The 27,470-nt window shown below is 51.0% G+C and overlaps 1 protein-coding gene and 1 long non-coding RNA gene across 4 annotated transcripts; one reads left to right on the top strand and one right to left on the bottom strand.

Annotated features, from left to right (window-relative positions):
* Nucleotides 1–413: 413 nt before the first annotated feature.
* Nucleotides 414–15,932, bottom strand: Ripor1 (RHO family interacting cell polarization regulator 1). 3 transcript variants are annotated; one of them, XM_027953929.2, is made up of 22 exons: nt 15,835–15,932; nt 8,132–8,258; nt 7,859–8,011; nt 7,616–7,694; nt 7,159–7,182; nt 7,010–7,063; nt 6,723–6,875; nt 6,563–6,626; nt 6,440–6,483; nt 6,220–6,345; nt 5,582–5,730; nt 5,379–5,508; nt 3,936–5,294; nt 3,726–3,847; nt 2,807–2,942; nt 2,394–2,529; nt 2,088–2,249; nt 1,685–1,843; nt 1,355–1,551; nt 1,183–1,266; nt 984–1,074; nt 414–843 (listed from the first exon to the last, which is right to left on the bottom strand). In XM_027953929.2, the coding sequence occupies exons 2-22, from the start codon at nt 8,233–8,235 to the stop codon at nt 746–748; spliced, it is 3,624 nt and encodes a 1,207-aa protein (XP_027809730.1). In that variant the 5' UTR covers nt 8,236–8,258; nt 15,835–15,932; the 3' UTR covers nt 414–745. The 3 variants fall into 3 exon arrangements, with proteins under 3 accessions (XP_027809730.1, XP_071461166.1, XP_027809729.1); XM_071605065.1 differs by lacking the exon at nt 15,835–15,932 and adding an exon at nt 9,093–9,268 and having other exon boundaries at nt 3,726–3,844; XM_027953928.3 differs by lacking the exon at nt 15,835–15,932 and adding an exon at nt 9,093–9,265.
* Nucleotides 8,848–27,470, top strand: LOC139702795 (uncharacterized). The gene is made up of 2 exons (XR_011705374.1): nt 8,848–9,112; nt 27,177–27,470. It is a non-coding gene; the product is annotated as an uncharacterized lncRNA (long non-coding RNA).

Here is a 27,470-nt window from a genome sequence, read left to right as displayed (position 1 = left end):
CCCAGTCTCCAGTAGGTACACTTCTCTTCCCAGAACACCCAGAAGCCTGGCATCCACTGATGCAGCTCTGCTGCCCCCTCGTGGTCCGAAGTGCAGTCACATCATGCAGGTTTTTCCTGCCTGCTTCCCTTTTGCTCCCTGGCCACATATGTTCCCAGGACTGGCACCCTTTGGGCCTCTCTGAGCCAACTCCACAGCTCAGCTCCACCCACAGCTGTTGTTCCTAGGCCCAGCTGCAGGCTGAGCCTCTTTAGCAATGCTTTCTACACTCTTCCCCTGCTCTCTTCCCCAAACCCAGTTCCCAGCCTCTGGGCTTTCTTCCACCAGGATTTCCAGGGCAAGTATGAATGCTGTTGTCACAGCTGGAGTGTGGACACACCATTGTCAGGAAGGGCATGTCAGAGGGTCAAGAGTGCATGTAGGAAAGATTTTTTTTTTTAATTTTATTTTCTGTAAAACTCTGTAAATAAAATACAAAACCAAGGGATGTGGTGAGGCAGAGGCAGGGTAACCAGGCCCTGGACACTCTGTGGCAAGGGATGTGCTGAGCCGAGGCTGGGAGGCACTTGACTTCGGGCACTGACTCTACCAACCCCAAGGGCAACAGAAGAATATATTAGATTTTCATTGATAGGAATCTGTGGGGAGGGAGGGGTTTCTGGAGCCAGCCCTCACCCACCCTGCCAGTGCCTGGTGAGCCCTGAAAGTAGGGGCAAGGAGCAGTAGGAGTATGTGTATGGAGAGTTTAGAATGCTGTACTGGCCATGCTGCTGGGCCCAAAAATTCGGGGCAGGGCATCCAGTGACTCTTCCAACCGTCGGTGAGCAGACTGTCCTTCTTCCCCTGTAATGCATGAGGATGAGATCAGGAGTGGCCCTAGACTCATCCTGTCCCTTCCATCTCCAGCCCTATCTCACCCTATTCCCATAAGCTAAGATGTCCCAGAATCCACCTGACCCACATCGTCCATCTCCTAGCCTTACCACACTGCTGCAGGCTCTGACGGGCAGCTTCCCTTACAGCTTCTGTGTCTGTTTGGCACAGGTACACCAGGGGCTCAATGCCCTCAGGAGCCTATCAGGGAACAGAATATCAAGGCGGGTTCAGTGAAGCAGGTAGGAAGGGCCCAGGGGTGGGGGTGCCAGAGGGGAGAGAAAAGGTGGATGGGTTGTCAGGGTTCACCTTGATACAGCCCAGGGCCAGGCAGCCAGCCACTCGGATCTGTATATCTTCATCTTCAAGCTGATCCAGGAAGCACAGGAGGGCCTGGGCAAGAGCAGGAAAGCAGATTTTATCAGATAGTGGGAACCCAGGACCCTAGTCCTTGCCTTCAAGGAAGCCCTGCCCGACTCACCCTTTCCCGGAAGGCAGGACCCAGGGACAGGCTCCGGAGCTGGGTACTGACAGCAGCCATGACCTTGTTGTTGCCATGGACAAGCAGGGAACTGAGGGCCCGAAGCCCATCCTTTTGCAGACGCCCCTCTGGTGCCAATCTTAGGGCCTTCAGCACAATAGCCTGGTCATCAGAGTTCAGATTCCGCACCAATAATACTGAAAGAAGGAAGGAAATGGAGAGTTGGGACAAGGTGGCAAGACAGGAGCTTCCTAGGATCAGAGGCCTTGTTCTTAAGTCTCATCCACACCCTCAGATACACCCATTTTGTGATCAAGGCCACTGCCTCACCCTCCTCAGCAGTCTCAGTTACATAGGTTTCCATGGAAGGGCTGTCCAAGGCTTCCACATAACTCCAGAACTGGAAGATAGTGAGCTGCTCCCCAGGGCTTGGTTGGGGCCTCCTGGGCAGTTTCTGCCCCAGGGCATCCTCCAGGAACTTCACACACACTGTGGAAGGCAGTGCCACAGTCAGGATGGGTCCAGGCTTTTAGTAGCAAAAGAATGCTCCTATCCCATGCTCACTTGCAGAGTCTCCCTGCCTGCACACCCTAGCCACATGGGCACAGTCCTTTGTTATTTCTCCCTAGCACTCAGCTCATATATCTGTTTGGGTTGACTTGGCCTTCCCTGAGGTCTCTTGTCATCAGGGAGCCAAGGAAGGACAGAAGGGGCAGGTAGACAGCCCACTCACCAGCCTCAGCTAAGCCTGGCTGGCGCAAGGAGAGACGGGCACCATACTGGCTGCAGAAGGTGAGGAGCACCCGCTCCACAGGGCAGATGAAGGGGCTGAGTCCCTCTGTGCACTGGTCCCAGAAGGCCAGGAAGCCGGGCCGAGAGGCTGAGAACTGTACCACTGTGGGGAGGTGGAAGGTAGGGGGTAGGAAATCATCAGCAACAGGGCAAATGGAGGAGGGGGCAGACAGACATGTAGATAGGAGTGGGGTAAGATAGGAGCTTCAAGATGGGCACCAGAGCTCAGGTGCATAAGGGCCCTTACCATCTTGGGCAGAGGTGGCAGGGATCTCCCATAGCCTGCTAAGCTCGCATACTGCCTCAAGCACTCGGGCTTCCCGCAGCAGCCGCTCCAGGGCCCATGCCTCCTGGCAGCGAAGGGGCCCAAATGTGCCCAATTTCTGAAGAACAGGGGTGGCTGAGTAGTTCAGACCCTGGGTACAGCTTGGGAGAGATGGAGTCCAGGGACTACAAGCAGAAGCATGCATTGGGAGAGACTGGGAGGTGGGGAGGAAAAACAGAATGTGGGAGGTCTTCCATTCAGCAAGAGCCAAATGCCAGAATCTTGGGACATTAGGGTATGGAACTCAGAGGAGGCAGAGAGGACCAGGATTAGAGTGCAGGCTCTCTGGAACAAGGAGTACAAGGGAAGGGCAGAGGAAATAACACTAGCCTCACCAGTAGGAGGCGGCTGCAGTGGTGTAGATGCTGGACCAAAGCAGCATCCAGAGCTGGACACCCCGTGCTGAGGGGACAAGCACTGGGTGAGTCTGAGCTGTCCTCAGCCCCAGCCTCCTGGTGGTTGCTTGGAGGCCTGAGAGAAAAAAATGGGGTCAACCCCCCCAAAAACAAACATCACCATCCGGTCACCAGTTTTATTAAGCTCCTCCCATCTCAGAATGAAAGAACACAATAATGCGCAGACAAGACAATTGGTAAGTTCGAGGAGGAAGGGGCTGCAACCAGCAGGAAGTAGCAGGGTTGTCAGTTTGCCCTGTGGCACCTCCAACTAGGACCCCAGGGAGCTGCCAGGGTTGGGATGGGCAGAAGTAAGGTGGAATGGTTTATAACATGAGGACTGTAAAGGGTGCAAGGCATAGGGCCAGAACCTGGGAGAGAGGAGGGACTGGGAATGACTCTCAAACCAGAGTTGGTAGGGTCACTCCAGGACTGAGAGCTGAGGGATTCGGACCTCCAGGAGAGTTGGGATTGAGACAGAGAGGACTGATGCTGGATCATGCAAGGAATGTAGGGATGCACTGAAAGAGCTCCTTCAGAGGGTAGATCCAAGGTGAAGCCAACAGAAAGAGGAGGGGCAGGAGGCTCACAAGCTGATGGGGACCGATGGGGGAGGGACTCATTGCAGAGATGAGGAGCTGGATGGCCAGAAGCACTGGAGATAGATGGGGTTGGAGACATGGGCATCAAGGACACACATGAGATATACATGGGAGGAGTGATCACAGCTGCCAACAAATCCATCCTCATGCACTCTACCTGGCCCCACTTCACTTGTTCCCACATCTGCTCCTCCACCTGACATAGCCTTACCTCTTCCCCTTCATCTCTTTCCTCTCATTAGCCCCCACAGTCTTACCTGTCCCCAGGACCATCATTGTCTTCATCTTCATCTTCATTGAGGAAGCTAAAGCTCTCCAAGGCATGCTCCACAGTGATGCTGAGACTGGAGGCTCGGCTACGAGTCAGGCCTTGTCTCTGCTAGGGTAGTAAAGCAGGTGAGAGCTGCTGCTACTACCTGGCTGCCCTCCCTGTGCTGCCCCAGCCCAGCTAGCCCAGCCCTCCTTACCAAAAGCAGACTCTCCAGCCGAGTCACCTCCTGCTCCAAGCCCTGCAGCTCTGGAAACTGGCCACGATAGTCATCCAGAGTAGCCATTACAGCCCCCAGGGCTTCCTCCAGTCTCCTGTCCCCAGTCCCTTCAATTGCCCCTGGGACTGAGGCTTGAGTAGCTGTGACTGGGCTAAGTTCTGAATGCTGGGGTATAGGAGCTAAGGGTGAGGGAGGGGAGCTTAGGTTCTGAAGGATGGGCTCTGGGGGATCTGGGGCAGAGCTTATGAGAGGTTTCCAACCAGAAGAGACAGGACTTGGGTAGTAAGTGCTGGAGGCTATGGGTTTTGCCTGAATACAGGGAGTGGAGGCTGAGTAGCTACAGGGGTTAGTTCCTGAGAGGGTGACATCTGTAGAGAGGGTGGGAAGTATAGCAATGTCCCCAGAAGTGGAAGAGTTTACAGTTGTAAAGGTGGAGTGTGTGGTTTGGACTACTGGGCCCATAGCATTGCAGGTAGGACTTGTAGTGGTGTGAGTTGACATTCTGGCTTCGTTTGTGGGGCTTGCAGTGGTATGGGTGGGGCCTGCAGTGGTATGGATAGGACTTGTGGTAGTATGGGTAGAGCTCGTAGTGGTATGGATGGGACTTGGAGTAGTGTGGTTCCACCCTGCCATGGTCTGGGTTGGGCCTGTAGTAGTGGGGATACAGCCAGTAGTAGTGAGGGTAGAGAGCAATGGCTTGGTGGTAGAACCTATAGTAGTGGACATGAAGCTTGGAGCACTATTGATAGGGCTTATGGCACTACACGTGGAGTTTATAGTGGTATGGGTGGGGCTTGGCAGCTTAGAAGGGCTAGAATCTGTGGCCTTATGAACTGAATCTCGATGTTCAGATGGGACAGGGTCTATAGATGTGGACACGGGGCTGGTAGTACTAAAAGTGGGGCTTGTGGCAGAATGGCCAGTGTCTGGGACAGAAGGAACACAATTGGGGCACTCCTGGGTGGGATCTGGGTGTATGGGTGAGCTAGGCCCTAGGGTTAGGCTTTCTGAACCCCCAGCCTCCACTGAAGCCTCAGCTAAGGCAGCATCCACACTGGCCTCACTGATGTGGCTCAGAGTCCGGCTATAGGGGGCATGCCCATTGGCTAAAACTGGGGCCATGGCCCCCACCTCATCCATAGGCCCAGAGCTGAGGGTCTCAGGCCTTCGGAAGGCAACTTGGATGGGCAGAGGTTCAGGCTGTTGCATCAGGGGCCTGGGGGCTGATGAGTGGCGAGCAGTGCCTGAGAGCTGTGGGCTAGATGAGTCATCTGAAGATTCAGATGACAGGGACCATGCTGTTCCATTCTCCAGTTCCTCCTGCCGCCTTAGCATATTCTAAGAGAGAAGGAAGAACATTTCAGAACCATCCCAGAAAAGCCTCTGGGAAATGAAGAGGCCTAGGTCTGGACTGTGACTCACATAGAAGGCCTGCTCCCGAAGTGAGGGTGTGTCTGGTGGGCTCTGGCTATAGGTGGAGAAGCGCTTGGTGACAGTGGAAGCTTTGTTGACAGTAGAAGCAGCAGAGGGCTGGTCATCCTTGTCGAAGGGGCTGAGGAGGAAGAGGCCGTTAGCAGTGCCACAACCCTTCTGGTCCTGCCCCTAAGACCTTTAGCTCCACCAACCTCCATGTGACTTCTAGGCTGAGTTTGATGGTGCCAAGGTCATTGATGTCCACAGCTACAACCTGGGGCAGGGCAGCAAACAGATCCTTGGTTTCACAGGAGACACTGCCCACAATTACATGGTTGGCCAGGCCCTTCAGTTCTGTCACCTGTAGCCAAGAATGTACAGTGGGATCACAGGGATGCAGGGGCCATGAGTTCCTGGTAATCAGAGATCTGCATATGTGTAGATGGTCACAGGGTCATGGGGCCATGAGGATTGGAATTCTCAGGGTCATAGAGCCATGGAGGCTTGAAGCAGTCTGGTAACATGGAGATAATAAAGATCTGAGTTGGTAGGGTCATTGAGATCATGCGAGTCATAATCTCAAGGGGGCTCAGGGGATCAATATTCAGAGTCAGAAGATCATGAGGCAGTTATAGGATCAAGGAGACCACGAAGATAGAAATCACAAAGATTGTTCTCAATGACACAGAGATCATCACAGGGTCATGAAGGTTGAGGGGTCATACATTCACAGAGCCATGGAGCCATGAGGACATCACAAGGGTAAGGGTCTCAGGAAGATTACAAAGGGGTTCACAAGGTCATGAAGTTTACAGAACCACAGTGTCCTAGATACTGGTAGAGAAGTCACCTTGATGGACAGGAATTCTGTGAGCAGAGGAAGAAAGACGGTTTCTTCACTGTCCCACACCTGCTTTCCACTACCCTCAATGCGGCCCCGTAGTTTCCAACGCTGACGGCCATATTTCATGCAGATCTGAAGAAATAGGCAGGATGAAGCAACCCTTGGAGTTGCAGAGATGCAAGAGCCATGACCTCCATCCCCCCGCCTCCCCTGGGCATCCTCATACCTCATACTGATCGCCTACACACAGCCTGGCAAAGCCGGCCAGCCCTGGGAGTAAGGGGAGAATTAGATGTGCCATGTTGAGCATACTCCCTCCTGATTCCCATCTGCCCCCACAATTTAGTACCTTTCATCCGGAGATGAAACTCGCCCAGCTGTGCCTCCAGCTCGCTCTCCAGCATACACATGCTCTGGGAGGAAGGGGTAGGGACAGGAGGGAATGAAGAATCAATCCCTCTCACCAGCTCTGCCACACCCCATGCCTACTTCAGTGACTCCTCTCTCACCTCTGTATACTCTCGATGTCCCCGGGTGGCCTCAGCTAGGCTGTCCCGGGCCTCTCGGCTCCCTGGAGATCCAGTGCTATAGGCACGGACCATGTTGTAGGCACCATCCCGGAGACGCCGCTGGACACAGTATGCTTCATAGAGCTCATCGATCTGGGAAAGTGAGGGGGGAACTGAGAATCATTACTGGGGTTGCTCACTCAGAGACTTGCACCCTGCCCCCAATTTCCCTATGCTGCCCAAAACCCACTCCCAAAACCCATTCTGCACTCATGCTGCACAAGTACCTTGCTGGCATGGAACTCCAATCGTCTCAGGAAGCGTTCAATGGACTTGACTTGCTGGGGGAAAGGTGGGTCAGGAGGGCCCATAGGCCCAAGGCCCCTTCCCCTCTCCATGAGCCAACCCCTTCCAACACTATTCTATATTCACTCACCTTGTCCAAGTCATATAGAAAGCCCTACAGAGAAAAACAAGAAGAGGTATTTAGGAGGTATAACGAGGACTACACCAGGGGCACTTGCCCACCCAGACTTATCCTTCAAGACCCAGCAGAAGCATTCCCTCCTCTGCAAGCTTTTCCTTTTTCCCCAGGAAAAAACCCTGGCCCTCCCCTTACTACTATTACAACATATTCTCCTCTTGTCCTGTCTGTGGGGATCCAACTTCTCCCACTGAGAGCTTCTATGAGCAGCACTGCTCTCAAGTAGAAAGTGTGCGCAGCAAAGAAGTTTGGAGAATTGCCGTCGGCCTTTCCTAATACTCCCTTCAACTCATACCTGGACATAGTTACCGCAGAAAATAGCCCAGCTGTCACACAGGCTGGCCCTGCCCAGCCCTCACAATGGCAAAGGCAAAGGGCATTAGTCCAGAGCATCCCTACCATCACTCACCAGACGGGAGTTCCTCTTGGACTCCTTTATCTGCCCCTGGAGTTTCTCCTGCTCTTGCTGGTGCACTTCCAAGTAGGCTCTAGAGAAAGAGGTGACAAGAGTCAACTCACTTCTCCAGTCTCTAGCTGCCTAAGGTACTGACAGTAGGAGAGAGTGCCGAACTGGGGAAATGTCTTACTAACACAAAGAGTTAGGGACTTGGGGAGGAATCCTAGGACAAAAGGTGGGAAGGGAGTTGCTTACGTCAGGCCCTGCTTAAGGGCAGCATACACCAGGTCCAGCCGCTCTGGCTGCGGCACCTTAGGGGCTGGGTGAGCAACAGAAAACATCCTGGACACCCGGGAGAGCGTTGGGGGCTTTCGTGGAGGCCCCGGAGGGTTGAAGACTTGGAAGTTCCTGAAGAAGAGGCTGCCTTAAGAAAAGGACAAGCAGGAGTCCCCCAAACCCTCACTACATACCCAGTCCCAATCCCATCGATTCTCTTGACCCAACCATTAATTCCCCTCCACTGCGTACCTGGGCCCGCGCTCGTGGCTGCCGAGGACGCCTGCGAAGGACTGGCTCCTACTGACCCGGGCACTGAGCAGGCGGCGCTGCGGCCGCACCGACAGGGACATCATGGAATGAGTCCTCGCGGGGCTCCCTAGGGATGGCGGGGGTGGGGTGTCCAGCACCAGTCGAGTCCCTGAAGCCCCCACCCTGCGGCCGAGTCCCAAGGCTGGAGGAGGTCCTTCCAGTCACCAGGTACAGCCCCAGGGGGCTCCTGCCTTGGTCTTCTTAGCCCGCCGGTCCCCGCTCTAATGACAGGGCAGCTGCGGGCGACTCAGCCTCGGACTCAGCGTGGCCTCGGCTCGGCCCCCACTTCCTGCCATGGTGCGGACTCCGCCTGCCCCGGGGCAGGAAGGTGGGGACGCGCAGGGACCCTCCTCCGGCTGGGAAGGGGCAGGAAAGGGGCGGAGCGCGCAAAGAATGTGCGGAAGCGCCTGTTTACCCGAGGGCGGGGCGGCCTCTCCAGCCCTGCCCCTGATCGCCCCCCCAAGTGGACCCAGAGCTAGTGCCCCCACCGCGAGAGGCCAAGGGAGGTTACGGGGCGGGGCAGGGAGAGCCCTGTGGAGCTACCGGACAGGCCCGGCCGGCACGGGCCTGGCTGCTGCGACTCCTCCGTCCAGAGTAAACTGCTCCCTTAGCTTCCACCCGCTCCCAGGCGCTGCGACGCCAGGGCCTCGGGGCTGGGTGCCGGGGGTTTCCCAGAGTGGGGGGCAGTGCTGAGAAGTGCCCCGCCTCCTTCACTTTCCTGTGGTGGCTGAAACCTGGAAACTGAGTCACGGACGCACCCCTTCACCCTTGCCTTTGGCAAGGAAGGATCCTTGGCAAATCCCACCCGCTCCGGCGAAACACGCAACCCCTGGCCCCCAGAATCTGGCCTGCATCCAACGTGGCCAACCCCGAGACTTCGCAGCCCCAGGCTGGGTCCTACCTTTCTTCTTGGCGCTCATGGTAAGTATTAGACAGTCCCCGTCCCGCGCTCCTTCCCCGCGTCCCTGACCGCCAGGGCCACTAGGTGCGGGCCCCACTGGGCTCCGCGCTCGCTCCCCGCCGCTCTGGCTTGGCTCCTCTCGTCGCCTCCCCCCGCCCAGTTCCTGCCGCCTGACTCAATCCGCCGGGATGGGGCGGGACCGGCCGAACTAGGGGGGCACCAGGCGTCGGCCCGCCTGGTCTCTGGGAGTGGTGACCTGGGGGCTAGGACTGACGAGGCTTGGGGTCAGGAGTGCGTGTGAAGGGAGTTGAGCACGAGGATGGATAGAATGAGGAGACCGCTGGGGACAGTTAAGACTAGGTAGCTCTAGCTGGGCGTGGTGGCGCTCTCCTCACAATCCCAGTGGTTCGGGAAGCTGAGGCAGGAGGATCGAGCATTCAAGGCCAGCCTCAACAATTTAGGAAGACCCTGTCTCAAAATAAAAAATAAAAAGGCTGGGGATGTGGCTCAGTGGTTAAGCGCCCCTGAGTTTAATTCCTGGTACCCTACAGCTAGCACCAAAAAAAAAAAAAAAAGTAGGTAGCTCTAAGAGTGGCTGTTGAGGGCTGTGGAGTAAAGTCAACATACAGAGGGCTGAAAGGGGGGTTCTAAGTGTGTGAAATGTAGAGAGTTGGGCGTGGGGGATTCTGACCGGAGAGACTGCCAACGGAGGGTGAAGAGTAAAGTGCTGAATATGAGAGATCTGGAAAGCTGAGTAGAGAGAGGGGCTGAAAGTGTGGGACTAGATTAACCCCATATTATATGTTACTTTCCCAAGAAGGAGGTGGAAAAGGAACTGGGTGCAAGAATCCCACAGCCCCCTGCACCACTACCACTCTGTACCCATAAGATGGGTGCTCAGTCTGGGCACTCCTCTTAAGCCCAAGAAAGAGGATCAGGTCCTACTCCCCCATCCAGGGTCTTGTCTCTAGCCAGAGCTGCATCCTAGGGCTGAGGCCCTGGCCTTCTGGTCCCCAGCTCATGGGCCCCTTAGGCTCTGAATTCCCTTGGTGCTTGCTCCCAATATCTCTTTCTTGACTATCTTTGTCCACTTCCAGTATGGATAGAGATCACCATGTCAAGGGTCCATTGGATACCCCATCCTCTGACCATGGAGGGGCTGGATGCTTCCTACTCCATAAACACTCCTGCTTCTTAGGCCCCATTCTGCCACACTGTGTTTACTTTCTCACCCAGCCCAGGTTGGGTTCAGGAGTCTGAATATGCAATAAATCCATCAATCCCCTTACAGATTCAGCTATAAGAGGTCCAAGGACCCCAGTTCAGGAAATGCCATCCTCTTCTACTACCTTGGAGACTGGGTACCATGCACCTACTGGTGATCTATGCATTCCCACAGATTGTCCACCCAGCCAACATTGACCATTCTGCTCCTTTCGGCCATCTCCTTGGGAACACCCCAGTCTTATCATCTGCTCTTGAATGCCCCTTTCCTAAACCACATCCACATGTCCACAGCCTCCAAGCTCTCTCCATCACTCTCATTTCACCTGCTTTTTACCTGAGACCTCTGGTCCCTTGAGCCCTTAGCTCATTTATTCGGATATTCACTAAGTGACATACTTGAGCCAAGTATGTGCCAGTCACTGGAGATACAGCCTAGAATTTCACAGACACCACCCTGCATGAAGCTCGAAGTCCGCCTCTGCTTTCTTTCTCTCTGCCAGCTCCCTCCTACCTTCTCTATCTTCATTGCATACCCTCCTCCCAGCCTGCATCTACTGCCACCCTTCCATCACTTGCCTGCTGCTACTATCCTCAGCAATCTGTGCCTCTATCCTACCTCGCAGAAACTAACCCTGGCAACCCAACTCCCTGTCTTTGCTGCACCAGCACACAGCCTGGAGGGAGCTGCCAAAGGTCTTGGCAAAGCAGGCTGGCTCAAACCACAGAGCAATTCTCAATCTCAGTCAGTCCTTATTTCCCACCTGGTAAATCCTACTGTATGACCCAAGTCTCTTTCTCCCTTCTCATAGAAATGAGTGTTTCAGATTTTCTCCACATGTCTCCAAGCTCAAGTCACTCCCACATGAAGTGAAAACAACCCTGGAAACTATCCAAGTGTCCATCAATAAACAACAAGAATTACTATATACCAAAAAAATGAAAATATACCATTTCATGCAGCAATATGGGTGAATCTTACAGTGAGTGGGGGGAAAAGGCACAGAGAGAACTTATGTATGATCCCCTTGATAATGAAGTTCAAAAACAGGCAAAAGTAATCTATATTGACAGACATCAGATTGTAGTTACCCTTGGATTGCTGTGTCTGGAAGGTGGCACAAGGGGTCTTCCAAGGTATCGGCAATGTTCCATTTCCTGCTCTGGGTTCTATTTCCTGATTCTATGTGGGCATATTTCTTTGCAAAAAAATGTATCAACTGTACACTTAGGACATATATACTTTCTCTCTCCCTTCCCTCTGTGTGTGTGTCTATGTGAATATTAAAAAAAACAACAAAAAAAAAAACAAGGTCTCACTATGTTTCCCGTGGTTGAATTCCTGAGCTCAAATGATATTTCTGCCTTAGCCTCCCGAGTAAGCTGGGACTAAAGGGAACATGCCACCATACCTGACTACTTACTGTATGTGTATATATATATATATATATATATATATATATATATATATATTGGATTTAATAATAAAGTTGGATTTATATGAATAATATAAGGGCTGGGGGAATAGCTCAGTGGTAAAGTATGTGCTTGCATGCTGAAGGTCTTGGGTTTGATCTCCAGCAGCGCCTGTACACACTCACAGGTAAATAAGTAACTACAAAACGAAATAACCTCCTGTGGACCTTGTGTCTCCTTCCAGCTACCCCATTCTTCACCCCATCTCTCCTCTCCTTTCTAAGCAGAATTTCTGGAGAAGCAGTCCACCACACTTGCTTACTACTTTTCTCACCCTGGTCCGTGTTCTCCACCCTTCCCTGACTGGTCCAGACAAGGTTACCAGTGACTTCCCTTTTGTTGAATCAATCCAGTGTCTAATGTTTAGTCCTTATTCTGCTTGATCTCAGCTAAAGCTTTTGACTTGGTGGGTCCTTTTCTCTTCTTTAAACCCTTTGTCCCCTTGAATTTCAAGAGGTAATAAACTCCTCCACTTTCTGCTCTGGCTGCATATCTTCTCTCTTTTTTTTTTTTTTTTTTGGTACCAGGGATTGAACTCAGGGACACTCCCCAACCATTGAGCCCCATCCCCAGCCCTATTTTGTATTTTATTTAGAGAAAGGGTCTCATTAAGTTGCTGAGGCTGGCCTTGAATTTGCGCTCTTTCTGCCTCAGCTTCCCAAGTAGCTGGGATTACTGGTGTGCACCACCACACCTGGCCCAACTGTTCATTCTTTATCTAGTAACAACACTCTGTTCTGAAAATTTCAGTCACCTGGTAATGCCAAAAACCTTTTTTTTTTTTTTTTCTTCAGTGCTTTCCATATGCCAGCTACTGTGCTTTACAGATACCATCTAATTCTGGCAACAATACTATTAATTTACTAGTATAAATTCTATTAACCCCATTTCACAGCTGAGAAACCTGAGGCTAACTGCCTCTGTGACTTCGTGCAAGACACTTCTTAAGCTTTGGACTTCAGATACCCCTAAAAATGAGGCTAATAATAACAACTGTTACCACTACCTTAGAGGGCTGCTGGGAAGACAGTAAGATAACTCCCTTGTGTAGGGAATGTTTGAGAAAGGGAGAATTGTATGTGGGGTAGGAAAGTTGGGGTAGATATCCTACCTCTCACTTTTAGCACACAACCATTGTGAACTGCTGTCATTATTAATTATTATTACATAGCTAGTAAGTGACAGAGCCAGGATTCAAACTCTATATCTTTAATATTCCTTTTTTTGGACTCTTGAGAAACATCCTCAGCTACCTCCTGCCCCAAAGTTAAAGCCCACACTCTTTAACATGACCATAAGGCCCTTTGAGGCCTATCTCCTCCCTGCCAATGCCCTGCCCCCCCAGCAGCTGTGAACCCCTCATATCTGAAAGGTTCTTCAGCACCTAAGCAGCAGCCCCCATTGCTCCTGCCCTCTTCACTATTCTCAATCGAATCAACTCTTCCTTCTCCAGGTCTGACCCTCTAACTTCTTCCTCCAGAAAGTCTGCCTGGAGTTGGTTCCCCCTTCGGGGGCACCTCCATAGCTTCCTCTCTTTGACCCCAAGGCCACATAACTCAGTTGTCAGTTCTTCTTTAGGGTTGGTCTTTCCACCAGACTGAATCCTGTGGGAGCTGGCACCTGTCTGCTTGGCTTCTTACTGTAACCTCTTGGATCCTCCACCAAGGCCTCAGCCCCTGGGAGATGGAGGAGGGAGGGAGCTGAGTGGGGGAGCTGGGCTGCCTGAACACAGGAAGAGGATCCTGACCTGTTGGAAAGGGGTCACCTATAGGAGAGTTGGGGTTGGCTCCGCTGCCCCACCTACTCTCTGTTACCATCAGCAAGTGGGGTACTGCTTCCCCTGAACTGGGGCAAGGTGGAAGGGCCCTGGGATTCTGTCTCAAGCATGCTGATTGTCCCACCAATTTTCTTTCTCTTGCTAGGGCTCTGCTGCCACCTGTACCCAAGTCCCACAGAAACGAGGTTGTGTAACTGCTGGTACAGACTCCCCCTTAATGACCATCAAAATGTATCTCTGACTGACCATTTCAGAGGGTGGATAGGCAGGATCTCCCCTACTGAGGGTGGATAGGAAGGACTTAACTCCTTGAGCTAAGGGGGGGGGGGGGCATGTCAGCGGGTGAGAGCAAGGGTCTGAGTTCATGTCCTCCCTACAGTCTGGTCTAGACATGGGAAGGAACTCAGGTCCCAGGTCATGAAAGGTTAGGGGGCTTCCAGCACAGCCAGACCAGGGCAGCAGTGAATGGAACCCTGACCTGTCTGCATGACATCAATTATTGGCCCCCCAAAACCTCCTATAGCCAAGACTGGCACACCCTGTGGGGCAGAAGGTGCCGCCAGGCCACCGGCACTGCCCAGCTCTGTGGTATGCCAGGCCAGCCGCCTGACTGGGAGTCCCCCGTCGAGCCCCGCCCCGCCGCAGGGCAGCCCCAGGCAGAGGTAAACAGATACTAAAAATAATCTGGGCCTGGGGCGGCTGCTAGAGAGAAGGGGGTCGCTCCTGAGTCTGCCTCTGTCTCTATGGCAACTGCCCCAAACCCGGCTGCTGACGTCATTCCGCAGCTGCCAACCAGAGCGTGTAGGGAAGAAGGGAGGGGGTGCTGCGCGGCCTGGGACCCCCCACCCCGGAACCGGGCGGAGGCGGCCTGGAGGCCTCACTTCCTGCCGGCCTCCTCCCTGGTCAGCTGGTCACATTCCCTGTCCCGCCGCACGCTGGGAGCGGGGCGGTCTCCCCCGAGCTTAGTCTGAGCCGCGGCGGGGGAACGGGGCCGCGGTGACTCACTCGCGCCCTCCCAGCCTGCTTTTCCACCTGAGCAGGACCCAGCCCGACACCCTGCGTGCAACCCTTACTCCCACCCAAGCCCAGACCCTTGGGACGATACATCAGGCTTCTCTCTCCCGCCGCTGCCAACAGGACCCAGGACCCGTAGGGAATTTGCAAGAGGGAGCCATGCCAGTCCTTCTTGTTCCACTGGAGTATTTTATACTTTAATCCTCAATTTTCACACACTCGCCACATCGTCAAATACTCCGAAGATGGATAGTGCCGAGGCAGAGATTCAGATCTAATTCCCGCTTCTCCCCAAACCGGCTGTGTGACCTTGAGAATGTTACTAACCTCTCTGGGCCTGCTTTTGCATCTGCCAGATGGTCATAACCCTCCTCAACAAGCCGTGCCTGGGCTGATTGCGGCAGGCCCAGGGCACAGCCCCACAGATAGTGGCCAGAGCACCGTTATTGTTATATTAGACTGCACACTGTAGGTGTTGGGGGTGGGGGGCAGCCTGGACACATCAGAAGTGGCTTGGAAAGGTCAGTAAGAGGGTCAGGCTTCAACCGGGACAGGAGGTCAGAAGGTGCTGAAGATGACTTAGCCTGGCCTCTAGCCCTAGTGAGCAGCCCCTTCCCCAAACCAGTTCTGCAGGGTGCCCAGGCCTGGCTGCTTGCCGAGTCCCCACAGCAACCTCCATTTCCAGGGTCTGTTCCAGGACCCCGCCAGGACGATTTTCTCCGGATTCATCTACTCCAGGTTTGGAAGGAGAGCACGGCCTCGGGCCAGGCTCAGTCACGGCGGTCCCCGCCTCAGAGCGGATTAGATCCTCCAGCGGGGCCAGGATAATTAGCTCATCTCTGAGGCCGCCTGCAATCCCCCTCCCAATAGATCAGCCTTCCCCTCCGCAAGGGCCGCGAGCTCCCAGAGAGCGCCCTACCGAGGCCCAGGCTGGCGCCTCGGCCCACCCTCCGGCCTGATCCATCCCAGGTCACCAGGGCTCCAGCCACCAGGGCCTTGCCGTGGGAGGCAAGGAGGCAGCGTCTGGCGCTGCAGTCCAGAAGGCGGCGGCTTTTGTGGAGCGAAGCTGTGTCCTTCGCGCCCGGGGGGAGGGGAGGAAAGAACAGCGCGCAGGGGTCCCAGGAACCAGGCAAGGAGGGACAGGGCCGCAGATCCCAGATCCACGGGGCGGCGCCGGTGGGAAAAGCACCGGAACCGCCGCGCCCGCCCCCCTCCCGGGCTTCGGTCCCCGGAAACCGCGCGGACACTCACATGGCTGCGCTGGGCTGCGAGGACCTCGCGCTCTCGGTGCGCGCTAGGCGCTGCCCGGCCTGGTCGCGCAGCAGCTGCCGCTGTCGCTGCCGCTGTCGCCGCCGCCGCCGCCTGCTCCTCCCGCCGCCCCGCCCCTCCCTTTGCCCGCTGGGCCCCTCCTCCGGCGCTCCCCCGGCTCCAGCACCCCTGGAAGCGCCCACGGCTCGCTCCGCCCTCTCGGGTAACGGGGCAAGCTGGTGGCCCGCCCAGTCCGCCAGCTTGTAGGGAGAGGAGATCTTGGCAGACGCAAGGGCGTCCGCGGGAATGGGGTAGCTTTTTGGGAGCCACACGCAGATCTTAAAGTGGGAACGCTAAGGAACCCCTCCTGTTAGTTCCTCCCCAAGTCCCTACTGCTGTAGAGACCTTTCAGACCCGGTGTCTGTGGCCATCTGAAATGGGTCTAGTGCTGTTTGTGTTGGTTTTGGGGAAGGCGAGAGGAAGATTAGAAGCCTAGCTATTTGACACCTTCTGTGTCCAGACCCTGATCCCCATACGTCCCTGCTTTTCAGCCAGCCTCAGTTTCCCCACTGTGAGATCAGGCTGCCCTTTCTGTCATTGTCTGGCTGGTAAGCCTGGGCTCATAGCTAGATCATGCATTCACCGCTCATTGGGTTTTGGTTCCTGGAGAGTCGCAGGCTGTGCTCCTGGGGCATTGGTGGGGACCCTGACAGGATTCTTGTTTGCAGACTTGGGGCACATGTTGGCCATGGGGGTCAGAGCCCATCTTTCCTAAAGCCTTCACTGGCACGCTAGCTCTCCCCAGGAGTAGGTCGAGGTGGAGCTAAGAGCTGATCTCGCCCTCGGTTTAAAGGCTAGCTCCACTCTCCCACCCCTCCTATATTAATCAGACACAACTGACCTCCAAACCTGGGCACCCTGAGTCCCCACCCTTAGTCCTATTCATCTTTAGAGGCAAGTCAGGCATACCCAGAAGTGGCAGAGGAACTTTAAGAGGTTTTTTAATATCTGTCCCTGACCCATGTCCCGAGAGCTTTTTCTGACAATCCAGTATGGTAGAGAACCTCTGGGCACTGACATCCCCTCCATCCCAGGCTCTTACCAGAGACACCCCTCAGCCTCTCCCAGTTCTCCACTTCTCCCAATGCCCTCATCTTAGTCTTCTTTTCTCCAGAGCCCCATTCTGTTCCAGAGCCTTGGACCCACCAGTTCTCATGTTTGTCTAAGAATACCCTCTTTTTCCTTTGCCCTCATCTTTGCAAAGCACCATTTTTTTTTTTTTTTTTTTGGCCAGGCCATAGACTGAACCTCATTGGAATTCTCAAAACTGGCACCAATTGGCCTCTGACCAACTCTAAAGTCACCTCCTCAGCAAAGCATCCTCCAAGCCCTTTCTTTGCACATCCCCTCCTCTTGCCACTCTCTGTACAGCTTCTAGTCAATTCCCTTCATGCCACTCACCAGGGACAGGCAGTAAACATACCCATGTGTGCTCAGGGGTTTGATTGTGGGTCTCTAAGTAACGAAGAGACAGGAACCATAGAAGTCCTTGACATTATTGTCCTGGATTATAGCAGAGATTCGGGAATTTTTGTTTCTTTTGCAGTACTGGGGATTGACTCAGGTGCTTTACCACTGCGTTACAACCCCAGACCTTTATATTTTCTTATTTGAGACAGGGTCTCTCTAAGTTGCCCAGGCTAGTCTCAAACTTGAGATCCTCCTGTCTGGGGTTACAAGATATGTGCTACCACACCCAGCAAGTGAGTGTTCTGTCATTCATTAATTCAACAAATATCTCCTGAGCATCTAGGGCTGGGCATACTGGTCATTGGAGTGACGGTGGCATAGAGCTATGGCTGTCCATATGCCATTGCCCAGGGCTCAGCAGAGCACTGTCTGAAGAACTCTTTCTCAGTCCAAAATTATGGAATTCCTTTTCTAGAAAACACCCACATTTCTAATTATTATTATTATTATTATTATTATTGGTAGAGATCGAACCCATGCATGTAGGCCTCATGCATGATAAGCAAGAGCTCTATAATGAGCTACATCCCCAGCCCTAAAATCTCTATTTTTTAATACTTTTTTTTAAGAGAGAGAGAGAGAGAATTTTTTAATATTTATTTTTTAGTTTTCGGCGGACACAACATCTTTGTTTGTATGTGGTGCTAAGGATCGAACCTGGGCCGCACGCATGCCAGGTGAGCGTGCTACCACTTGAGCCACATCCCCAGCCCCTAAAATCTCTATTTTTAATGAATAATTCCTTTATTCTTCACAATCAGGCAGCCATTCGGTCCTGTGTCTAGCCACATCTCTCCATTGCCACAGCTCATACCAAGTCCTAGGCTGCTATCTGTTCTGGCCTTTCTGTCTCCACTTTGTCCCCAGAAGTTGATCTTCAACAGCAACAGTGATCTTTTAAATCAAGAACTGGATCACAAACCAGCATGATGGTACCCACCACTTGTAATCCCAGCAACTTGAGAGGCTAAGGTAGGAGGATCACAATGTCAAGGCTAGCCTGGGCAAATTGGTGAGAACTTGTTGGAAGAAAGAAAAGAATAGAGTGAAAGAAAGAAGATGTAGCTCAATGGTAAAGTGCCCTGGGGTTCAATCCACAGTACCACAAGAAAAAAAAATCAGATCATGTTATTGTTCTACAAATCATGAATGGATCATTTTGTTCTCCTGCTGAAGAGGCTTCAGTGGTTCCCTATTGCCCTCAGGGTAAGTCTAGACATTGATGGGGCCTCAAAGGCCCAAGATCTGGCCTGAGATGATCTCACCTCCTTATCTCCCACCTATTTTACACCTGGTCTGCCTTACACCAACCTGCCTGTAACTTCCTGAACATTGTCCCTACGTTTTGGCTTCTGACTTTTCTCTGTGCCTCCCTTCTACCTGCAATGTTACTCCCCCCATTCTCTTGAAAAACTGCTCAAACGTGCCACCTCAGGGAACCTGTGTCCTCTTGAAGCACCCATCACTGCCTATTTTCCTTGTCTGTGACCAGAACCAGGCAAAAATGGGGCTGCAATGAATAGAGGGAACACCTTCAAATTCACCTGGCCCTCTCCCCCTGCCCGTGGTCTTGAGAGAGGGAGGGGCAGCATCTGAGGGCCAGACACTTTCCCAACAACTACTACCATGGATCAGAAAGGATACAGCAGAAACCCTTATACAGAGGAGACCCCTGAAGTTCAGGAAAGGCAGAAAGTTTCCATGGTGTTGTGGTTAGGAAGGACTGAGTCTGAGCTTCAGCTCAGCTCTCTGAGTCATCATCAGTTCAGCTCTGCCTGAGTCAGGCATTGCTCTCTGAGCACATCCTCCGCCTTATGCTGTGCTGGGAGCTGGGCACAGCAGGGAATCATGGGCACTTTTAACCTGGAGGAGTTCATATTCTTGGAAGGGTAGACTCAGGCCTGAGAAAAGTCCCTCTAACAGATGGCATAGGATGATGAGAGCCCAGTGAACCCCAGGTGCTCACACATGGTGCTGTTCCACTTTAGGAAGTCATACAGTTCATTTCCCAAAACCCAGAAAACCAGAGATTCACCTCACCCTGCTCCATAGCCTCCATGGGTTACAGCCCTCTGTTGGGCAGCTTCCCCCCAGCTTTCTGTGAAGAGAGAACAGAAGCCTGCTTCTTACTGTGGCTGTGGCTATATCATTCGCTCATTCTCCAGATATTCAGCAAGCATTTGTGGAATACTTGCTGTATGAACACCAACGCTGGGGTGCCCAGAGGTGATGCTGCACTACACTCATTCCTGCTCAGGTGGCTCACAGTCAATCAGAAATGGTATGATTCCAAGTCTCTGTACCTTCTGTGTCACCAAAGCAGGGTGAGGGGAAGCTTGGGCCTAGGTGATGGGTGAATGCACCTTTCTTCAGTGAGGTGGAGGACCAGGTTATAGGGAAGATGACATAGTTTGAGTAGGTGGCATCTTAGGGGTCTGGGTACCATCCAAAAAAACATGTCTAGAAGGCAGCTGGACATGTGGATAAAGGAAAGAGTCTCCTGGAATGGAGACAGCTTCTGAAGGAGACAGTGGTCAATCATATGACCAAGAGGTCAAGTGAGATAGGACCAAAAGTGCCAGAAAAGTAGGTTGATAGTGCACTTCAGTGTGTGGTGTGGGCAGAGGCATGTTTGAGAGGGCTAGGTGTGGGACTATAAGCCTGTACCCACAACTAATCTCCACCCTCCATCCCCCGCCTGGACCCTACTTTCCGTCATGTATGTTAAAGGTCAAGTACCAAGATGCTGACCTGTGTTTAAGTCAAGGCTTTACCACTCCTGCTGTTCTTGGAGCCTCTTCTCCTTTCTGATGCTTTAACTGCACCCATCCATTCACTCATTAAAATTGCAAATTGAAGCTGGGCACCTTGGTACACACCCTCAATCCCAGTGACTCCAGAGGCTGAGGCAAGAAGATCACAAAGTCAAGGCCAGCCTTGGCAATTTATTAAGATCCTCAGCAATTTAGTGAGATACTGTCTCAAATTTTAAAAATAAATAAATAAAAAGGGCTGGCGATGTAATTCAGTGGTAGAGTGACCCTGGGTTCAATCCCTAGTATCACCCCTCCTACCACACACAAACAAAAATTCAAATTGAAGAGTCACTTCATCTCATTAATAACGAGAACAATGCAAATATAAACAAGAAGACACCCTTTTTTGGCCCGAGATTGGTAGTGATGACCAGGAGAGTAGGGATTGATTTGAGTGTTTCTGACCAGGAGAGTAGGGATTGATTTGTAGTGTATTCAGTATATTTCAGGAAGTTAAGTGCAAATCTCCCCTTCATCCTGCCTTTCCTCCTTGAGAAATTTATCCCAAAGAAATAATTGTTCAAGCAGGAAAAGATTGGTGCCTGAGATGTTGATTACTGATTGTTTGACCAGGGCTAAATGGATAGCACAGCTTATCAGTGGGAGAAAGAGGGCTGAAAGTGTTTTTTTGATGCTCTGAGTTACTCTGTTGCCATTAAAAATAGATGTCAGGCACATACTGAGCATCTACTCTGTGCCTGGCATTGTTCCAGATGCTGGGACACAGTTGTGGACCAGATAGGCAAAAACTCTGATCTCAAGGAGTTTATACTCTAGCCCAAAGAATCAATAAATGAATTAACCTATAGATAAGATGATTTCTTGGTTTTTTTGGGGGGGGATTTAACTCAGGGGTGCTTTGCCACTCAGCCACATCACTAGCCCTTTTTATTTTTTATTTTGAGACAGGTTCTCACTAAGTTGCTTAGGGCCTTAAGTTGCTGAAGCTGACCTTGAACTTGAGATCCTCCTGTCTCAGCTTCTGAGCCTCTGGGATTACAGGTGTGCACTACTGTGTGCCCAGCTAGATAAAATGATTTCTGAGAGAGAAGAGCTGTGAGAAAAACAAGCCATGATAATGAAGTTTGGAGGGATAGAACTAGGGGCTACTTTTTCCAGGTGGTCAAGGAAGTCCTCTATAAGGTAGTAACATTGGAGCTGAGACCTAAATGACCAGGAAGCACTTGTGGAATGATCTATAGGAAGAATGTCCCAGTAAGATGAAACAGCAAGAGCAATGACAAGGAGGTAAGAATAGGTTGCTATATTCTAATTATGTAGGTTGGAGGAGATGGAAAGAGGTAAGGTCAGGTCAGGGTGGGGAGCAAGCATTTTATATCTATGAATATGGAAATGTGCTCAACACAATAAGCACAGTGGAGTGGAGAAGGCTCCAGCACTGCCTGTGTAGCACGAGTCTCTTCAGGTGGACCTGCATTCATTGGCCCTGAGTGCTATCAGTAGTGACCATCCTGAGCATTGCAGTTTCACTTGGTTGGCTTTTCTTTGTCTTTACTTAAACTAGGGAAGATTTGCAATGAACATGGGATCATTGCAAAAGCAAAGCAACTTGGCCATTACATATTGGGGAATCTCCAAGTTGGCCTCTGCACTGGGAGGTGTAAACTTCTAGACCAGGTTGGCGGCTGGCTTCCCTGGGGACTCGCCCAAGAGTGGGCAGTCTCTGCCCTTGTCCCCACTGGTCTACCTTTGGCCTCCAGAGGGAGCTGTGAGCAGAGCCATGCTGAGCTAGGGTGGGATGTCTGCTTGTCAGTCCCTGCGGGCTGGGATGGGCGTCCTTCCTTCCTTCCTGACTCCCTTCTCCTAAGGGACAAGTGGGAGGGATGTCTTTGCTGCTTCCAGATCATGGGATGAGCTGTCCCTCTGGGTACCCTTTCAGGTCAGGCCCCAGAATGCCCACGTGTGTGGTGTGTAGTTTTATTTCTGGGATTACCTAGCAATAGGAGAAGTGTTCTGACAGAAACTTGGGAGGTGTTATGGTGCAGAAGGCCCAGCCACCAGGCATCTGGCAATCCCCTCCAGCTATGGGATGGTGACCTCGGCCTAGGATCCCCAAATTGCTGACCCCTGTGCTACCTCTGCCTAGTCCAAATCTAGAGTTGATCTTTGGCGCCACCATGTGGGAAGTGTCCACGCTGCAGTTATAGGCTTGCCCAAATACTGCCAACTCTAGGGCTGCCCCATGGCCTCCAGCCCTTTTTTTGTGAATATAGTTACTGGTATGCAGTGACCACCCAACCTATTCAGTCTGGTGTGTTGGCCCTGCTCGTACTCAAACCTGGCCTCAGGTCAGGGCCCTGGAACACCACTGCCACAGTTAAAACTGTCTCCACATCCCCAAGCCTTTTCAGGAGGGGTAAGTGCTCCCTGTTTCTCCACTTCTCAGTCCTCCCCTGCTTCAAGCTATTTCAGGTATATTGCTCACAGCCAGTTCTCCTCTCTTCGGAAGCTCCCTTTGACACCTGTGACTACTCCTCTTGGGTCTTCTGAACTGGCTCTTTTCCTGATCTTTGGGGGCTGGGCCCTCTTTCCTTTTCCTTAATACTTCTCTCTGGGGCATCCCAACAACTTCCAGGCCCCCCTTTTTTTTACCCAGTGATTTCTAGAGTCTCAGTACCACCATCTTTCACTCCATTCCCTGCCTTAGAATGACCCTTGAGCACCCTAAATTTATTGTGTAGTCAACCCCATCTCCTCTCCTTAGACTATTCCTCCTGACCCTCCGTCAGCCTTTAAGGGAGCCCTCTCCTCCCTACCTGTGCCACCGTGCCCTTGGTTAGGCCACAACCTGCCCCTCCTGCCTGGCCTTAGTGTCCTTGTTTCATCATGCCCGTCCATTCTCCACAGAACAGCTGCATAGTCTCTGCATGCGATGAATTGACCTCCTCACTTCCCCACCGGCCCCTCAACTTTGGCTATGTTCCCCTAGAAGGTCCTACCTCTGGTCAGACTGAACTTCTTTGTGGCCCCTGAATACACCCTGCTTTCCCATGCCTCCCCATCTTTGCACAGGCTAGGCTGAACTCTTTCATCTGGCTAACTCCTTCTTACCCATTAGGTCTCAGCTAGGAAACAGCTCTCTTTCAAATAGCTTCCCTGGGACTCATGCTGATCAGGATCTTCTTTCTTTGCCCTTACAATGCTTCAGGCTTCCTTCCTCACTTTCTGCAGCTCCTTTCAAAAGGACCACCAGGGCTCTCCACTCCAAGGCCAGATCCACGTTGAATCATGTGACTCAACTTGTGCCCAATTCCCACACTAAGAAGGTGCAGATCTCAAAAGCCACTGAGTTCCAGGAGAGCAAGGCCATACTTGGGAGTCACCACAGTGAACTAGTGGGGTAAGAATGGGATGGGACCCAAGGGTCTTACCTTCCTGTCCAAGGCTCCCTTGTTCCCCTAGATGCCATTGTAAGCTGAATCAGGATCTGTGAAGGACTGAGGGTCCTGGACCAGAAGTGAATTGTCCTGGGGGAAAAGCAGCCATCAGCCTAGGCTCCTGAGAGCTGAGGGTGCTGTCCCAGGAAGCCAAAGGGTCTGCTGGTGTGCAGATGGCCACAAGTCAGCACATTTGATAAAAGGACCTAATGAGTTTCCCTTCACCCACAGGACTGCCCAGCGGGAGTGCTGGCCTATGTGTCATTCAGGGAGGACCTGAATTCCTAAAGGGTCCTGGTTGCAGCTGTTACGGTCCCCAGTTTAATTATTTCTAACCTCACACAGAAGAGAATGTGCTGAGATGGGACTTCCCCCTCATGGCCTTGGCTTCCCACAGATCTGATCTCTCCAAATTATTCTATTCCCACCAGACTAAAGTCTGAAGATCAGCCTGTGTTTCTTCAGGCCAATGCACCCTCATACTTCTCCAACCACATAGGACTCCTGGCTCTCCCTGAGACTGCTTTAGGTGGTCCCACCTCAGACCTTTGATCCTGCTATGCCCTCTGCTTCATGGGTGGGCCTAGCTCAGGGAGCTCAGTAAACCCTGATGAACAGAATTGCTCTGTAAATAAACAAAGCACCAAGCAAGCTGCCTGGTACTTAGGAGATGCTCCCTCCACCTTACTAAGTTAGCCCAAAATAGAATAAAAAGGACCCATTTAGTCTTTTGTTGTTCCTGTTATCCTCTTTTATTGCAAAACAAAACAAATACAGAAAATTGCATAAAACAAATGTGCAGCTTATGATAAAGTAAACCTCCTTGGCCCATGTAATCTATTCTTGTGCTCAGTTCCCAAAATTACTCTCCTTGCAGTTCTTGCAGCTTGCTCATTCCAGCCTCTGCCTGGAATTTATTCTGACCTTTATTTCTGAACATTTCCTCCCCCAGGTATAGAGAATCTTCCAGGACTGCACAGTTGCCTTACATCCTTGAACTTTCTTCCTTGTTGCTCAATACAAGTATGATTTCTTGCTTATTGGCTATGAGTCTTGCAGGGCTGGGGACCATTGTGCCTCACTCAAAACTCCATGTCACAGGAACTTGCTGGGTGCTCAATGAATACCTGTTGGATTATGAATGACTGGAGGTATTGGGCACCGGGAAACTATCTCCCTGTTTGGTAACTTGCCCAGTCCATGCCATCTTGGTCAGTTGTTTTAAATTGCCCAAAGACACAGGCTTTCTCTCACTTGAGCTGTCTGGATCCTTGCAATTTCTCTAGTCTTTCTCATGTTGTTTTTCTCCTGAGTTCCCAGAATAGCATTACAGCTTAACAGTTTCACACTAAAACTGAAAACTTTCCCTGTGATTCCTCCTTACTTATTTCCTGGAATCTGCCTTCCAGCTCCCTTAGCTTATAAAGCCCATGACTCATTTACCCAGCCAGCCATGTCTTCTCCATTGGGATTTCTTGCAGGAAACCTGAGAGCAGTAAGGACTTAGTTTTTCACTCTATCCCCTCTTAGCCCTTGCATTTCTTATCTAAAACCCTAGATTTGCTCTATCATGAGAGGCAGTGGAGTTGTTAGTTTTGCCTTGACTTGGGTTGTCCTCATTAAACTAGAACCCTGTACCTGCAGGGGCTCAACTCAGAACCTTTGCAGTTTCAAGATCCCCAACCCCAAGGACACAAAATCACCTTATTTCCTTACTGAGTTTCCACTTAATGACAATTTTTGGTGTTCCCTGGAAATCTAGAAAACTATAGGAATATTTCTAATGTACTTTCAAGATGCCAAGCTTCTTATCCTTCCTAGGCACTCAGAAATTACTCCCACACACACATAATTTCTAGTTTAATTTTCTTTCTAAACCTTTCCTTTCCTTCCCTCCCTCCCTCCCTCCCTTTCTTTCTTCTTTTTGTACTTGGGATTGAACCCAGGAATGCTCTACCGCTAGGTTACATCCTCAGCCCTGTCTTTCTTTTCTTTTCTTTTCTTTTTTTTTTAATTTCAAGACAATGTCTCACTAAGTTGCCAAGGCTGGCCTTGAACTTACAACCCTTCTGCCTCAGTCTCCCAAGTTCAGTGGTGTATCCAGCTGCATTTGAACATGTTAGAAATCAGAACTGGGCTTGTTGGGTCATGCCTGTAATCCTACAGTTTGGGAGGCTGGGGCATGAGGATCACAAGTTCTAGGCCAGCCTCTACAATTTAGTGAGGACCTGAGAAACTAATGAGACCATGTCTCAAAATAAAAAATAAAAAAGGTTGGGGATGTCGCTCAGTGGTAAAGTGCCCCTGGGTTCAATTCCAGGTACCAAAAAAAAAAAAAAAAAAAAAAAAATCAGAAATTAACTAAGCATGGTAGTTCATGCCTGTAATCTCTGTTATTTGAGAGGCTGAGGCAGGAAGTTTGCAAGTTTAAGACCAACCTTAGCAGCAGCTTAATGAGACTGTGTCTGAAAATAAAAAAACAAAAAGGGATGGAGATGTGGTAGAGCACTCCTGGTTCAGTCAGTACTGCAGGGAAAAAATGTTCAAATGCAAACTGCAGACTCAGTAGTCTGCACATAGTCAACCTTCATATTGGCCATTCCCTGAAAATTTATCACCTGTCAAAATGAGAGGGGTTATGCAGATGTTGCCGCCACACTTAGCTAGATGTCCTTAGTGTGTGTGTTACTGTGAACTTTGGGAGAATCTGTTGTAGCTAGGTTGGGGATAGGATTGCATTTTAGGGGCTCTGGATACCAATTATGAATGGGGCTAATATCTGCTAATGATATGTAACATCTCAGTGGATGTTTGAAAGACTGGGTGTGTATTTGTGTTGAGTTCCTGAGGGTTGTCAAAGGCACTGCTTAATTTAAAAAATGCTTTGCAAGCTGGGCATGGTGGTGCACACCTTTAATCTCGGCAACTCGGGAGGCTGAGGCAAAAGAATCACAAGTTTGAAGTTAACCTGGGAAACTTATCAAGACCCTGTCCCAAAATCTTAAAAAAGGGGTGGGGGTGGGGATGTAGTTCATGGCTAAAAACCCCCTGAGTTCTATCTCCAGTACCAAAAAAACCCAAAATACTTTTACAAATGTGTCAGTGAAATAAAGCTGAGTGATGGCATGTGGACAATGAATTAATTAGGCTTCAATTAAGTTTAAAAAGAACTTTGGAGAAGTTTACTAATTCTGATAATCATCAATAATACACCAGACATTCCTTGTACCCTTCCTCCCATCATATGAAAGTTATCAGAACCAAAATGGAGTCACTCATGCCAAATCTTAACAAAATAGTGTTAGGATACCATAAGGAAGAGGGCTCTCACACACACTTGTATATGACCAAAACTATTTCAAGGTCTCTCTGAAAACCATAACCTTGCACAAAGGCCTCCACAACCTTATACAACTTACCATACTTCAATAAAGATGCCTACCCAGCAACTGCCTATTCAGTGTTGGACCAATGTAACCCTTGTTGGTGATACTTGTAACCAAGGATAATCATTTCAAAACAATTTATGTTACCTTTCTCATTTTGCCTTTAAAAATCCTTGTCTTCCTGCCATGCATGGTGTGCACACCTGTAATCCCAGTGACTCTGGAGGCCAATGCAGGAGAATCACAATTTCAAAGCCAGCCTGGGCTAAATAGCAAGACCCTGTCTCATTCGTAAGTAAGTAAGTAAGTAAGTAAATAAATAAGTAAATAAATGGAGTAGGGATATAGCTCAGTAGTAGAGTGCCCCTGGGTTTAGGACCATACGTACTTACAAAATGCCCTTATCTTCATTTGCCTCCCTAGGTGTGACTGTGATTCATCATATCATATATATCCTTCATTGTAATCCCTCATTTATTCCTGAGTAAATTAAATTCTTTGAAGAACCA

This window comes from Marmota flaviventris, chromosome 18 (genome assembly GCF_047511675.1).
Source record: "Marmota flaviventris isolate mMarFla1 chromosome 18, mMarFla1.hap1, whole genome shotgun sequence".
Lineage (NCBI taxonomy): Eukaryota > Metazoa > Chordata > Mammalia > Rodentia > Sciuridae > Marmota > Marmota flaviventris.
The sequence above is the reverse complement of the archived record's forward strand: the minus strand, read 5'-3'. Positions and strand labels throughout refer to the sequence as shown.

What these genes read in the sequence shown, in the direction of transcription:
- Ripor1 (XM_027953928.3), bottom strand. An exon ending in TTCTATATGACTTGGACAAG is followed by an intron (nt 7,064 to 7,158) that starts GTGAGTGAATAT and finishes CCTTTCCCCCAG; the next exon opens with CAAGTCAAGTCCATTGAACG. An exon ending in AGCCTAGAAGTCACATGGAG is followed by an intron (nt 5,509 to 5,581) that starts GTTGGTGGAGCT and finishes CTTCCTCCTCAG; the next exon opens with CCCCTTCGACAAGGATGACC.